The 14084-nt window shown below is 42.5% G+C and overlaps 1 protein-coding gene across 2 annotated transcripts; it reads right to left on the reverse strand.

Annotated features, from left to right (window-relative positions):
- Window positions 1-715: 715 nt before the first annotated feature.
- On the reverse strand, window positions 716-10921 carry SLITRK3 (SLIT and NTRK like family member 3). Of its 2 annotated transcripts, none has more exons than XM_003256398.4 (2): window positions 10647-10921; window positions 716-4860 (listed from the first exon to the last, which is right to left on the reverse strand). In XM_003256398.4, the coding sequence occupies exon 2, from the start codon at window positions 4837-4839 to the stop codon at window positions 1900-1902; it is 2940 nt and encodes a 979-aa protein (XP_003256446.2). In that variant the 5' UTR covers window positions 4840-4860; window positions 10647-10921; the 3' UTR covers window positions 716-1899. The 2 variants fall into 2 exon arrangements, with proteins under 2 accessions (XP_003256446.2, XP_003256445.2); XM_003256397.4 differs by lacking the exon at window positions 10647-10921 and adding an exon at window positions 9635-10439.
- Window positions 10922-14084: the final 3163 nt, after the last annotated feature.

The raw sequence follows: 14084 nt of genomic DNA on the forward strand, positions 1-14084 counted from the left end.
CTTTGGTTTCGCTCACATATAAATGGATCTAAACTTGGCTTGTTGTCAGATTAATTGTTCAACATAATTTGAATGTCATATGACGAAAAACTCATTCAGCATCCTCTGACTTAATTCAAGCGTTATTGGGGCCATAGCTGTAAGTGGTTGGAGAATGGTAGCCAAATATAAGTGACAGCTTTCACAGGATTCTGGCCATCTAAATTGGCTCCAAGGCCTTTGATATTTATTGGGTTGTGTGGGTGTGTGTGGAAGCGTGTGAGTGTGTGAGGGTGTGCATGTAATTGGACTACATATTTTAAAAACAATAGCAATTTTACTTTCCGATTTCTTTATCTCATTTATTATCTTAAGATGTATGGATCCTTGATTACCTTCTCCTAATTAATCCTGTACTTCTTAGCGATCTAGTTACTTTATTTTCTCCCCCTTGCATCTTGCCTAGGAAACAGTGCGTCATTGGTTACTAAGATTGAAATTCATAATTCAAGGAAAAAAAGTAAACCGTAAGTCACATTTTAAGTCTCAATTATAGCCTGGTTTGGACTAGAGATGGTGGGATATAAGATTTATCAACATCACAGTGCATCAAACCCGTTAATAAATTACTTTCTATGTAACAAGTAAAAGAAACCATTTTTTAAAATGGGAGCACAAAAGGCATGGCATAGCTGGAGTTTAAGGTTCAAGCTTTGTATCCTCTATATATAATGTATTATGTTTTTCAAAAACTTTTTATTAGGAAAGCTATACCAGACGCATAATCACTATACAATGATTAAACATTATCTTTACAATTTATAATCACTGAAATTACAGAATAAATATATGCACATTTCTTTTGAATCTTTGCGTGTGAGAGAGAAAACATTAAAAGTGCTTCCTACAAAGCTGTTAGTGATATATACCCAGTTGCTTTTTTTAATATTATATATATATATAAGAAAGTGCAGATGTTCTCCAAAAAATCTTGGCATCAGGATGAAGTGTCACAAAGAGAGTGCTCATCCCTAGGCGCATGTCTTCGGCTGTTAAACCACCAGGCCTCCACTTCAGTAGAATCCAGCCTAGAATGTGACTTTTCCCAGGGTGGTAGGAGAGATGCTGTGAGCTGTACACTAGCAGTGAAGGGTAGTAGAACTATGGAGAGGAGAAAAATGGATCAAACCCGAACTAAGCAGATTGGGTTGAATGGAAATTGTATGGAGTGTGTGTGTGCATGTGTGTGTGTGTGTGTGTGTGTGTGTGTGTGTGTACCCGCACCAGCAGGAAGAAACTGCAGGTTTAGGGACCACGGTCTGCAGATGGGTATGTGTATGAGACACAAGATAGTGAGTGAGAACATTCGAGCAAGACCCGCCCCCTCCCTCCCCGTCTTGCAGTTTCCAGGCATGCAGCAAACTGCATTGTTAATACATGTACAGAATCTGTGCCATGATGAGAAGAAAGAAAGCCACAAATGACAAATGTCAACCTGTTTCCCCCCTCCCTTTAAATCAAAACTACAACTAAAAAAAAAATAGTTACTGAAAATAAAAAGACACATTGAATTTTACTTAATTAGGATCCATACAATGATCCCCAGTATACCTTATACATGGCACAGTCAAAGTCTCAAGTTTCAGTATAAAAAAATAATGATAACATTTGCTGGCAAAAGTCTGCGAAGGCACTTCATTGATTAATGATCTGAGTATGGCCCTTCCTCCAAATCGCATCTGAGAGGGGAGAGCATACATCTGTATTCTCTAGTTATCATGCGGTTTTAGTTTTGTTCAGGGTAGGGAAGATTGTGAGGATGGAGTTATTGGGACAAGTGTAAAGGGAGCAAGGGATATATTTCTTTTATTTTTCTTTTCTTTTGGGAAAAAAAAGCACTAATATATTTTCTTCTCTCTGTTAGAACCTGTATGTTGTCTTCTCCAGGACTTCGAGGTAATCCGGCTTGGTTTGAAGTTTGGCCCTTAACTCGAGGTAATCACTTTTTTGGGTTTGGTGGTCTGTGAAGCCCTTTCCAGCCGAGAAGAGAAGGGTTTCTTTCAGCCTGGCATCCTGCTGTAAGTCTGGGTATTGCATGCCAGGAGGGTGCACGTGCAGTTCCTTTAATTTGGGCACTGTTCCATAGAGACAGTCCACAAATCCCACTGTGCAGGGGGCAGGCTGTGGCCTCTCTCGATCTAGTAGCATACTGCCACCACCACAGCCTCCCCCAGGAGGAAACAGCACCACCCCACCATTTTTCTCATGGTGGCGGAACCCTGCCAAGTCTCCCCCAGTTCCCCCAACTACTCCTGAAACCCCACCAACTGCTGGGTGGTGAGGGTGAGGGTGATGGTGATTCACCGTCACTATGGTGTTAAGCTGGGAGCTGGACACTGCTAGGGCCCACTCCTTCTCTTTTTCCAGCAAGGTCCGGTAGTTACTATGGTTCTCCTTGGGTGTCTCAGCAAACTGCTCACTTCCTAGGAGAGCCTCACCCATTCCCGGTGGTTGTGTCCCTGGACCTCCACATTCGGCACTCCCTGCTTCTTGGGCTGATGAAACAGCCACCTCCTCCTCCTCACGAGGCTTGTAGATGGGGTTGTTGCACATTTGGGTAACTGGGTGGGGGATGTACTCATACACATGACCCACGGGAGGGGCCTTCTCTGGAGAGGAAAGAGTTGGTCGACCTCCACCCCCACTTCCGCCACCACCACCTCCACCATCCTCAAACAGCCGGTGGCATTGCATTTGGATGCCAGTAAGGTCCACACCTTCCTGCCGCTTGCTTCTGAAGGGCAGCTTCTTTCGACGCCGTCGGAGCACGTAGGCAAAGAGGCCTGCAGCAACAAAGACCGCTGAGAAAAACAGAACCAGCAGGCTGAGAATTAACACAGAAAGTGGCACAGGGCCCCCAGGAGGAGAAAACTCATAAGGTGATGCACTGGTTGGTGCCCCAATAAGGTGAGAATCTCCAGGCTGGGCTGGGGATGCTCCAGCTGGTGCAACGTGCAGCATCTCTGGGCAAAGAACTTCCAGCTCAATAGTGCGCACATCACGGTGCGTGAGGTTCTCAGGGCTCCTGCAAAGCACATCACCAACCACACTGACTGAGCTGATGGTTTCGATCCACTGTTTAAAGGGGACCAGGTCACAAGTGCAGTCCCAAGGATTCTCATTGAGGTCTATCTGGACAATGGCATTCAAGTGTTCCAGGACACCAGCCACAGGAAGATAGAGGAAGTAGTTCTTCCTCAGGTTGAGCCGGGCCAAGGATGTGCCTGCAAAGGCGTCTGTTGGCAGGGTCCTCAGTAAATTGTTATTGAGGAATAGCAGCTTCAAGTTGGGCATGAGGCTGAAGGCTGCAGGCTGGATTTCCCGGATGACATTGAACTCAAAGTACAAGTAGTGCAAACTCTGTAGGCCTCGGAACATGCCTGGTGTCAACTTCTCTATATCGTTGCCATTAAGGAAGAGGCTCTTTAAGTTGGGCAAGTTGATGAAGGCCCCATCTTGGACATAGGAAATACGATTGTTCCCCAAATGCAGGAGATCCAAGGAAGAAAAATTCCAAAAATCAGAACGGTATATTTTCTGAATCAGATTGCTACTCAGATACAGTTTCTTGGCATTCAGGGGCCTTGGAAGAAGTTCAGAAATGTTATTAAATCCTCGCTCTTTGCAGTTGACAGTCAAGCCAAGGTCATTGATGTGCAAATTACAGGTACACCCAGTGGGGCATATAATGGGGATTGGTGGTCTGGTCTGATAAGGAGCAATGGGAGGCTGGTTTGGACCAGGATATAAAGCTTGGGAGGTGGAGGGTGGCCTTGGTGTTCGAGGCTGTTTGGTGGGCTTAGGCTGTTTATTTGAGGACTTGTATTCAACAGAAGAAGCAGTAAAATGAACAGAGGATAGCATTGAGGAAGGCTTAGTTGGCCATGCATTCTCCTTACTTGATGACAAATGTGGAATTCCCAAACTAGCCTCTACCTCAGAGTCAGACAACAAGGGACAGAGTTCTGTCTTCCTGATTTCTCGTAGGTCCTTTCCATGGAAATGGAAAGGGGTCTCACAGGTAATATCTCCCACCAGGGCAGTATAAGGAATGCGTTCCAGCCAACTCTTCAGTTGTACAATTTCACATGTACAGTTCCAAGGGTTTTCTTCCAGCTGGAGCTCCATCAGGCTTCTGCCAATGTGATCTAGCATTCCTCGGTAAAAAAGAACCTTTAACCTATTTCCACGGAGGTCCAAATGGGTTAAAGAGACAGCCTTAAATAAATTTGTTGGAAGCATGGGGATGAGATTATCATTTAAAATCAGAACTCTCAATTTACTTAGGTTGCGAAATGCCCCACTCTCAATACGTTTAATGACATTGTAATCTGCCTGCAGATATTCTAGACTTTCCAAGCCAAGGAAGGTGTCATTTCTGAAGACATCTAGTTTGTTTTCATGTAGATATAGTCTCTTTAAAATCTTAAGACCATTGAAAGCTCCAGTCTGAATGTCCTGCAATGCATTGTTCCCAAGATTAATAGACACAGCATTATTCAAATGAAGAAAACTGTTGGTGTATAATTTCCTCATAGAATTCCTCTGCAGATACAGTTTAAAAGGTCTTGACCAGAACTCGGTAATCTGACTAATATTTGTAAATCCTTTACTGTCACAATGTATATGAAAGAGGCTTTCTTTAACTTCACAGTAGCATGGATCAAAACAGGGCTCATCTATTTCCTCTGAGTCCTCTATTAGGGGAATCGGGGTAGTCCATCCTAGAGCAATTGTGCTTAGAAGAATTATCCACAACATCCTTCCTCTGTGAAGCATCTCAGCTATGGAAGGTTTCATCGTTGGTGGTTGATTACAAAACTGCAACAGAAATAAAAATGCAGATTTTTAGCTTTTAGTCATATGTACTATTTTAATTGACTCCTACATGTGGGGCATTTTAAGAGCTATATAAAAACTTCAGCAATTGTTGAAGTGACACTCAAAATGAGCTAGCGACATACTTAATGTTTAGAGTGTGTCCTATATTTTAAACTTAGGAGGCTCTGAAATGTTGAACCATGCAGTGACGTTTTCCTGAACCAAGCCATACTTGGTAAACGGCATATCGCATGAACAAAAGCAGCCTGCATTGCCTCTGTATAACAAACAACAGAACTGGTATATCGTACTTCCTTTTAGGCATAGGCAGATTCAGTAATGATGGCAATAATGTGGCCATTACACCTGTTTGCCTGTTAAAACTCATGTTGACATCAAAGGTACTCATAATAAATCTGATTGGAACTCTGATAGGAAAAATATGTTCTTTGAATTATAAGTTTTGACTATTAAAAAGACATGATATACTCCAAAATTATTATATTGATTAGTGTGATAAAGTATGAGCGTATTGCTCAATATCAGATGTTGAGATGTGTAAAATGATCAGCATCTCAGGAAAACTTAAGATTTATTTTTATGAAATGATCATAACATGCTTTATTACAGTGTATAGTCAGTATGTACACTATATGTCCACATCTTCTTGCCCAAGAATAGATTATTGTCATCTTCTTTAATAAATAATTTGTATATATTTGTATCATTTGACTATTTAAAGCATGTAGGAGTGATTAGCCCTTCTAAAAAACATGCCCATGCAATTGTCAGAGCTAAAGATAGGGACAGCTAGAGGATGCTGAGTCTGAAAGTGTCTGAATTAAAACATTTGCAAAGCTTAGTTTGGAATGTGTATCTGCACCTTCAAGATCAACTGAGGAACCCTGTAAAAAGCTGGAAGAGCAGGTGGCTGGTTACAGGGGAGGTGGGTAGTTAAAGTCAAGAGAGAGTGGAAACCTCTATTCTTACCTGCTGATAAATGATCTATCACATGAAATACATTTCAAAAAAGATATCATTCTTTTCCAGTCAGAAGAAACAAATGCAGTGCACTATTCTGATAACATAGTCTTCCTCTATGCATCGTTTTCCTTGCCTAATAACATCAGTGTATGAAAATGTTTACAGAAATGATAATAATGCAGTTTTATTACGACTGTCCTTCCTGAGTCACTAAAATATCAATCAAAATTGAATAGCTGATTTTAATCAACAAAAATAAACCAAAGTTTCTAGCATATATTTTCCTCACAGACAGCACACAGAAAAATATGTTTCATCAACCTTCTTCTTAAAACACAATGATATAATTTATAGGAAAAGTGAAAAAAATAAATCTTCACATTACACTTGCCTATAATGTTCCAGGCTGTAAAGAAAGGAGATACCGTGAGAAAGCAAAGAGAAATCTGCCTCAGACATACAATACTCAAAAATTAAAAACAATTAAATGAAAAAGAGGGAGAGAGAAAAGGCTACGTTGCAGTATCAATTAGTCTTCCATTTCCCTCATGAAATATTAAAATCTACTTAAGTTCTTTCTTCCCCATCTTAAATATTTTTCTTGTTTTTCAGGTCCCTGTGGTTTAGGCAAAAAAGGCTACAGATGTGTTGGACTTACCTATTTTGCCAGAGTGTTTTTGGGTTTCGGGTTTTTTTTTGTAATTTATTTATTTATTTATTAGCATGGAACCGTGAAAAGAAAAAGAAAAAAAAAAAGCTTAAGTTTAAGGATTCTCTCTCTTTCCCTCCCCCTCCCTTTGCTTTGCTGAAGCTGAAGCAAAAGGGGATAAAGGGGGTTGGGCGGGGGGACTAAGAGGAAAAAAAAAAAGCAGCAAGCTTGAGACGTGCTGGGAATGCAATGGGCTCTTCAATGGGCTTCTTTAGGATGCAGAACTGCCGCTTGGCACACTCAATAGAGGAGGGAGAAGGGGCTGCAGCAGGCTTCCAGCTCTGCTGCCCCTGCCGCTGCCGCCGCGGTGGCTGCTCTCTTTGGGTACCCACAGCACATAATTGGGCACTGGGAGGAAGCACAGGAGGGAGGCAGGGAGGAAGGAAGGCTCAATCACAGTGCAGAATCTCAGACTTCTCTCGCTCCGGCTTTAAAAATATCTATGTGCTATATCCCTGAACCCGGCATTCCACGTCATGAAAATGAGCTCCAAAGGGAACGCGCTTAGCATGGGTTCGGGAGCGAGCACTAGGAACCCCTGACTATACAGTTGTGAGTGAGTGAGTGTGTGTGCGTGTGTGTGTGTGTGTGTGTGTGTAGGGGAAAGAAGTAGAGGGGTAGAGAACACAAATTGGCAAAATAAGAAACAAGACAGAAGGGGGAGTAGACCAACCTATGGGAAACATTTCTTTGGTGGGGAAGGTGGAGATGGGGGAGGGGGGCAGGGATAGGCATTTTCTTTTCCTTTCTTTCTTTCTTTCTTTCTTTCTTTCTTTCTTTCTTTCTTTCTTTCTTTCCTTCTTTTTTTTCTTTTAACTCTCAAGGAAACCATCCTCTGAATGATTTGCTCCTTTAGTTTCCAAAGCTCGTCTCTAGTGCAGGTGGTTTGACAAGTGAGGCTATCCTTCGGAATTAGCTTTTTCACAGGACAGCCATTCCCTGCAATGACGGGGATGGGGGAAAATCCAGGTCCCCAAAGCAGAAAAGCTGAATCTGTCTGATTCTGCCTGGGTGTCCCGGATAAGAGCTCAGACAGCCTGAAAGACTTGGACCGAGTTTCTCCTGCATTTTGCTTCGATCCCGTTGCACCAGGTATTCTTTTGTTGTGCTGCAGGTCAAAGCCTTTGATATCCCCTGGATTCAACAGTATTTCTTTTCTTCCACCTTTTAAAAACAGAGACAAGCCAGTTCTCTGGAAGGAGATACAGACCACTTGGGTAACAATGGTACATTTCACATTCTGCCACCGGGAAAGACCTCGCGGGATTGGGGTGGATTTAAGGATTTGGATGGTTTTGTCCGTTCTTTCTTTTTCTTTCTTATTTTTTAAACTCAAATATTTCTCCGTGAAATTTTCGGGGAGTGAATCCTAGGGAGTAGTGGGAGTGGGGGGGTGGGGATGGAGGTGATTGAAGGAAGATTGTATTGTAGAGGGACTACCAGATGATAGTTGAGGAACGCTCTCAGAGGAATTTTTTTAAGGCTCAGCTGACAGCACTACAGTCCTGCCTGCTGGGAAGGAATGCAGCTTGGTGGGGAAACTGGGGAGAGCCAAGTGTGCAGCAAAGGAGTCTAATTAACAGGACCCGTGTGCTGTGGATGCTCCCCATCTGCCCCCACCAGCACACACCAATCCTGTCACCAACTCCTCGCCGGGAGGGGAGAAGGGAGGGGCTTTTTGGTTGCTAAAGAACTAAACTGAACCTCGGTTGCCCAAGGGCTCAAAGTTAGTAGGTAGAGATGGTTTTCCCTTAATGGACCCTTTACCAAAGCAAATTTTAGAGCAAAGCACAGCTTACATATCAATTTCTTACTGCTCTAAAACAGGTAAATCACCTAACAATGTCTTCCTTAAAAGTCAGTCAAAGGCAATTTCCATGATATTTTGCATTTAAAATGACCCACATGAGTCCACTGGCAGACAGGAGCTAATTTTAGAAACATGCCACCATACACTAAGCAAGCAGGAGGGCCGAATTTTCTAACATTCTACCCTTAATATTCCAGACTCACCCTATTGCTCCCATAGGTCTTAGCCAAGAAGTAAACCAATACCGATAGCCTAAGCTCAGAATCAGAGCAATTCCCTCTCCCTCCCCAGCTACCGGCACCCGCACCCTCCCCACCATCCCCCGCCCAGCACTTTGGGTACCCAGTGTGCAGAGGCGGTGACTATTTATCGGGTCTTATCGGAACCCATGATGTGATGGAATGGATGGGTAACCCAGAGGCTGCCCTGAGCTTCCAGATGACGGTAAATGTTGTCTCGGCAATGAAGTCTCTGTTCGTTCTTGAACTAAAACCCCTTAAGTTCTGGACCTGGGCTATGTCCTAAAGACTATCTCACCTTTTTCCTTTCCTTTAGCTCAGGATAGCGCGTCTAAAGGATAGGGAGGGCTCCAAAAGTTAGGGGATATTGAGCCATGGGGCCCCGGTTTTTTCCGTGTCCTGCTGGAAGCGCCCAGAGCCATTTGTTTGTCCAGAGGGAGGACAAGAAGCCCTTTCTCCCCTCTGTGCCCCCTTCCCACTTCCTCCTCCCCACTGCTGGATCTTACAGCTCACTAATCTCTTCAGATCTAAGATTAAATATTCCAATATGGAAGCAAAACTATCTTCCCTAGAACAAATAATTAAAATGCTGCATCATTCATTTTCTGAAGAGCTTTGAGCCTTCTATAGATCCTTTTCTAATCCGCTGTCGTCAGGCGAAACGAACAATGGTCTGTTTAGAAATGGAAAATTATTAAAAGCTCAAGCCTTTTTCCTTCTACCTCTTACAACACCAGCGAGCAATCCACTGGGGGAGGGGTCCTTCGCTCTGCCACCTGGCCTATTTGTTGGAGTTACTTACGATGTCTTCACCGAGAAAAGAGGTCCGAGGGTATGTTAGTCTCCGGTACCCCTCCTTCCACCAACGTCCTTACACCTAACTGATCCAATTCAAAACTGCAACAAACCCCTAGCACCTGTGAGCGTACAGAAGATACCGCGGCCAAACTCGATGTGCTCTACAATGCACATCCTACATACGAGAAATACTGGTTTCAATTAGGCAAAGTAGGAAAGGATGGCGGCGAGTACCTATGGTGCAGAGCGCTCAGGATCTCCGAGGTTTGCTCCGAGGGGCTTCCCAGCAGGAGGGGCAAACTCTCTGGGAAGCTGAATTGTATCCATCATACGGTAGCCTTGTAGCTTCTTGTCTTCTGGCCACCAACTTTCCGAAAGGCTATGGAATCACGCTTGTAATCCGTTTAAATGTTTCCACCTTTGAGACTTGCAGGGAAATGGTCGCTGCATACCAATGGGAGAGCCGGGCGCGCACCTAGCGCGGCGATGCCAGCGACAGGGAGCTCACGACCACAGCTCCCTATGCCCTCGATGGCTGGCAGGCAGGCAGGCAGAGTGAGTGTCCCAGGACTAGGTTCCTTTGATTTAAAATCTCGGTGCTCTCGATCAGTGGAGAGCTTCGTTGTTCCCGAGAGCCTGAGCTCAGTCTCTGGATTTCTTTTTTTCTCTCTTCCTCAAAGGTTGTCACTCACAGCGCAATCCCTGCCCGAGGCCTCCTTCCATCCGAGAAGATGGAATTAGCCCTTGCTTTTCCAGGGTGTCTTTGCTCTTTGCCCTTTAGGTGGGTGGGAGTGGGGGTGGGTGGTGTGTAGATGAGAGAAGAAAAGGGTGGGGAGAGGCGGAAAGGAGGCAGGAAGGGGGCGACTAGATCTCAGATCCCAGCATTGGTCAGACGGCGAAGGTGGGGGGAAAGGAGGAGAGAGGGAGAGAAGATACAAATACACAGTATGGCTGTGCACACCAAATTCCACTTGGATTTGGGAGATCTCAGGCAAAGCACGAAGGTAAAGCGATCCCGTTTGCAGAGAGTGAGTCCCCTGACCGCTCACCATTCAAGCACCCTCACTTCTCGAGCGGGAGAAGGTGCGGGGGAGGGGGGTGGGAGGGGGAGGGGACTGCCGAACGTTTCAGGCCAAGGAGACGCTCGCGGCGGCAGCGGCGGCGGCATCTTTTAAGACTGACCTGCTTTAAAAGTGCCACTTTAATGGCCTAGGAAATAACTAAAATCGGATTACACGTTACTTACCAACGTCTCCTCCTAAACTGGAGCGCCAGGTCGAGTATAAGGAGTCAATATAGGAAACGCAGGGCTGGAACCTGAATGCAAATCCATCAGCCGCCCCCAAATCGCGCACCAAAGGAGCGGCGCTCGGAAGCCCCCAGATCAGCCCATCGCCGGAGCTCCGCCAGCGCGTCCCCTCCGCACCCCCGGCCCCTCCTCCGCGCCAACTGTGTAAATCAGCCGCCGCAGTCCTCTCGCCGCGCATCGCAGGCAAAATCCCGGCTTAGGAAGCAAGGAAGCAAGTGATCTCTCTCTCTCCCTCTCTCTCTCTCTCTCTCTCTCTCTCTCTCGCTCGCTCCCTCGCTCGCTCGCTCTCGCTGTCCCCCTTTCCCTCTCCCCCATTATCGGTCACAACCTCGCAGCTCTTCAAGAGACACCCTGTGAAATTGAGTGTCGGGAAGTCAGCATTCTGTATCTGTGGATTGATTTGTAACTTTTATTTGCAAATGAGAGAGACGCCTATTTGGAAAATTACAGCCCAAAAGGTGGAGGGTGATCAAATTAAGAACATCTGAGCTGTATTGGTGGGCGGTATCGATAAAGGCCTCCGGGGAGGGGTTTCCAAGTGATTTGCAGTAATCCCCCACCTTCATGATACATGGGTGACGATTTGAAAGTACACATATTTCCTCATCTGTTTACATTTGCCGGTGGGGTGGGGTGGGGGAATAAAACTGTAGGGCACAGGGAGTTGGGAGGGGGGCATTTGCCTGAGAGATGCTGGATGCCATTTCGTGATAAATTAGATACGGACACTGGAACAATTATTACACGTATGTGAAAGTATTATTACAACATTATAGAGGCGACCATTACCCCCACTGCAGTCATACTAATGCAGTCGTTTAATGCTCCATTCAACCTGCAGTGTAAACCAACGCAATTCTTTTTAATAGATCCCTTTCAACAGCGACAGTGTTGGAAAGAGGGCAGTCTTCCACTAACTCCCAAAGTGAATAGAAGGTAGCTTGGGGAATCATCTCTGTATCTCTTGCCATTTCTTCCTGAAGTGAATGCAATACATTGTCCAAGGAAGGCAAAGTTATTTAGCTATTATAATTGTAGAGGTAGAATGATCTTGAACCTATTTTCAAAAGCATCCAAAGAACTCTAACTCATCCTTTGCAAAGAAACAGTACTCTCTTTTAATTTATGCATAAAATCCTTTGACAGACAGGCCTGGATATATGTTTTACATCTTTATTTAGTGAATTTTGTATATACTATAATTTATACCATCGTTAGTTCATATTATTGACATATAATACCACAAGTTAGTGTCCGTATTACCTACATTAAAAGATAGGAAAGGATGGAGTTGGTCATAGAGACAGCCAGGGGCCTGTGGAATTTTTTGGGATATATACATATACACACACTCTAAATTTAGTATGGCAACTGTGTTGGTTCTGCATAAAATAAATTTAGATTATATATATATACATGTATACGTGTGTGTATATATCATACTTACAATATTTTCATTTGTTCTTTAAAATACTCAGCATTCTTCAAGATTATTAAGATTAGTAAAATATCTACAGGGACCCAGAAAGTAATAAAAAGCACCATGTATTAAAATGGATTCTTTTTAAATATAGCATTTCAGACTCACTGGCGTGAATTCCAAACCTCTTTCCAGTATTTTCTAGGATAATAAATTCTTCCATGTGAATTTTACATATAGGAAGACATAGATGTACAAAGAACATTTGTCATAGGTGTTTCACTCACTGGGTCTCCAAATTGGGCTTCAAAGTGGTATATCTAGGCAGGGTTGCCAAAGGAGTATGTCCCCATAATGAATCAGTCAGATTTAGGAAAAACCAAACTGCATCAGTAGTTTGATGTGTCACAGAGATATTTTTGGTCTTTTCAGGTGGTTGCCCAATTTGAGGAGAATCACTCCTGGATACACCATATTTTATGTGGGCAAGTGTGAAATCACACACATGCCCTTTGAGCCTCAGGGCTGGAGGATATTAGAGTAACCCTGAAAGACATTGGGCAACGTCACTCCTAAAGTTACTGAATCTCTTTAACTTTCTGCAACTATTTTCAAGGTTATTTTAATGAGAGAGTTCTGAATATATTAATTTGTTTACTCTGAGCAGATGTTAGTATGGCCTGATGGCACTGGGGAGCTGCAGAAGATTGAATAGCTAGAATAGGTTGTTAGTGTTAGACATGAGTACTCCCCATACAAATATAACAGGCCAGGTAAAAATATTGTAGAGTAAGTGATTATGGTGGATGTTTGATTTTATGTTGTGACTTTTTAGTGCTTTCCACACAGACATTTACATGTCCCTAGTTTTATTTTAACCAAACATCATTTACATTGTGAAAAAGGAGAACTCTCATTTAAAAAAAGATGTTCTTTATAAATGATGCACAATGGATAAAAGGAAAACATAAAAATAATATACAGGATGTAATTTTTAGTTCAACAAATATTAATTATGTCTACATTGCTGATTGGTTTTTAAATTATAAACATTACGATATTTCAAATAGTTTTCTTTTAGTGATTCTGTCATTTTTCAGAGAGGAACAATGATATTAAAATAACTAAGATAGACTTTATTTTTTGGTCTAGCATATATTTAGCTACTAATTAAACTAGGGTTAGAGAACTGTTTGTTGTATAATGAAGTAGCCACTCAAGAAAGTTCCAAACTCGAAATGTAGTTGTGGTAATCTGTGATTATGTACAGCATACAGTCATTTGCATATTGTGTTTGTTTTTAAGCATTGTAAAAACATTTGTGAAGCATTGTAAAAACGTGTAAAAAATGTTTTCTTTCTCTTTGTTCATTTCAAATGCTGTATAGGTCAACAAATTACATGTTTGATAACCATCAAAACCTAACTGCATTGTCATTTGCTTAACTTTTGATACACCACTGTTGAAACAATTGAAAAAATAGTTACACACAATTTTATAAATGGGAACATAGGCTGTAAAAGTTAAACAAATAAAAAGTGATAAAACATGAATTAATATTTTTAGTTTTGTTATATGTTTATTTCTGTAGATCTTTCTGTATCTCCATAGGAGAAACACTTTTGAAACATTTTATATCATAGAAAAAGCTCCAAACCAATTGATAATTTTGTTTTTTTAATAGCATCTTATAAAACTTAGTGAATCAGCATAGATTTTACAAGCTATAAGTATGAAGAAGTTATAAAATATTCAATTAAACATTGATCTTTTATATCCTGTTTCACTAAAACATTTTAAAGCACTTTTTAGGCATCTACCAAATGAAACTTCAGCCTCTTTTTGAAGTAAACAAGTGTTTTAATCTTAAAGGTTATGTGAGCTATTTTGAGACAATCAGATTTAAACTATTCAATATGAACAAATGTTTATTTATAGGCTCGATTAAGCACAAA

The sequence above is a fragment of the Nomascus leucogenys genome, chromosome 11 (genome assembly GCF_006542625.1).
Source record: "Nomascus leucogenys isolate Asia chromosome 11, Asia_NLE_v1, whole genome shotgun sequence".
Taxonomy (NCBI): Eukaryota; Metazoa; Chordata; class Mammalia; order Primates; family Hylobatidae; genus Nomascus; species Nomascus leucogenys.

Excerpts from the sequence above, each read along its gene's own strand:
- SLITRK3 (XM_003256398.4), bottom strand. The coding sequence starts at position 4,839 with ATGAAACCTTCCATAGCTGAGATGCTTCACAGAGGAAGGATGTTGTGG.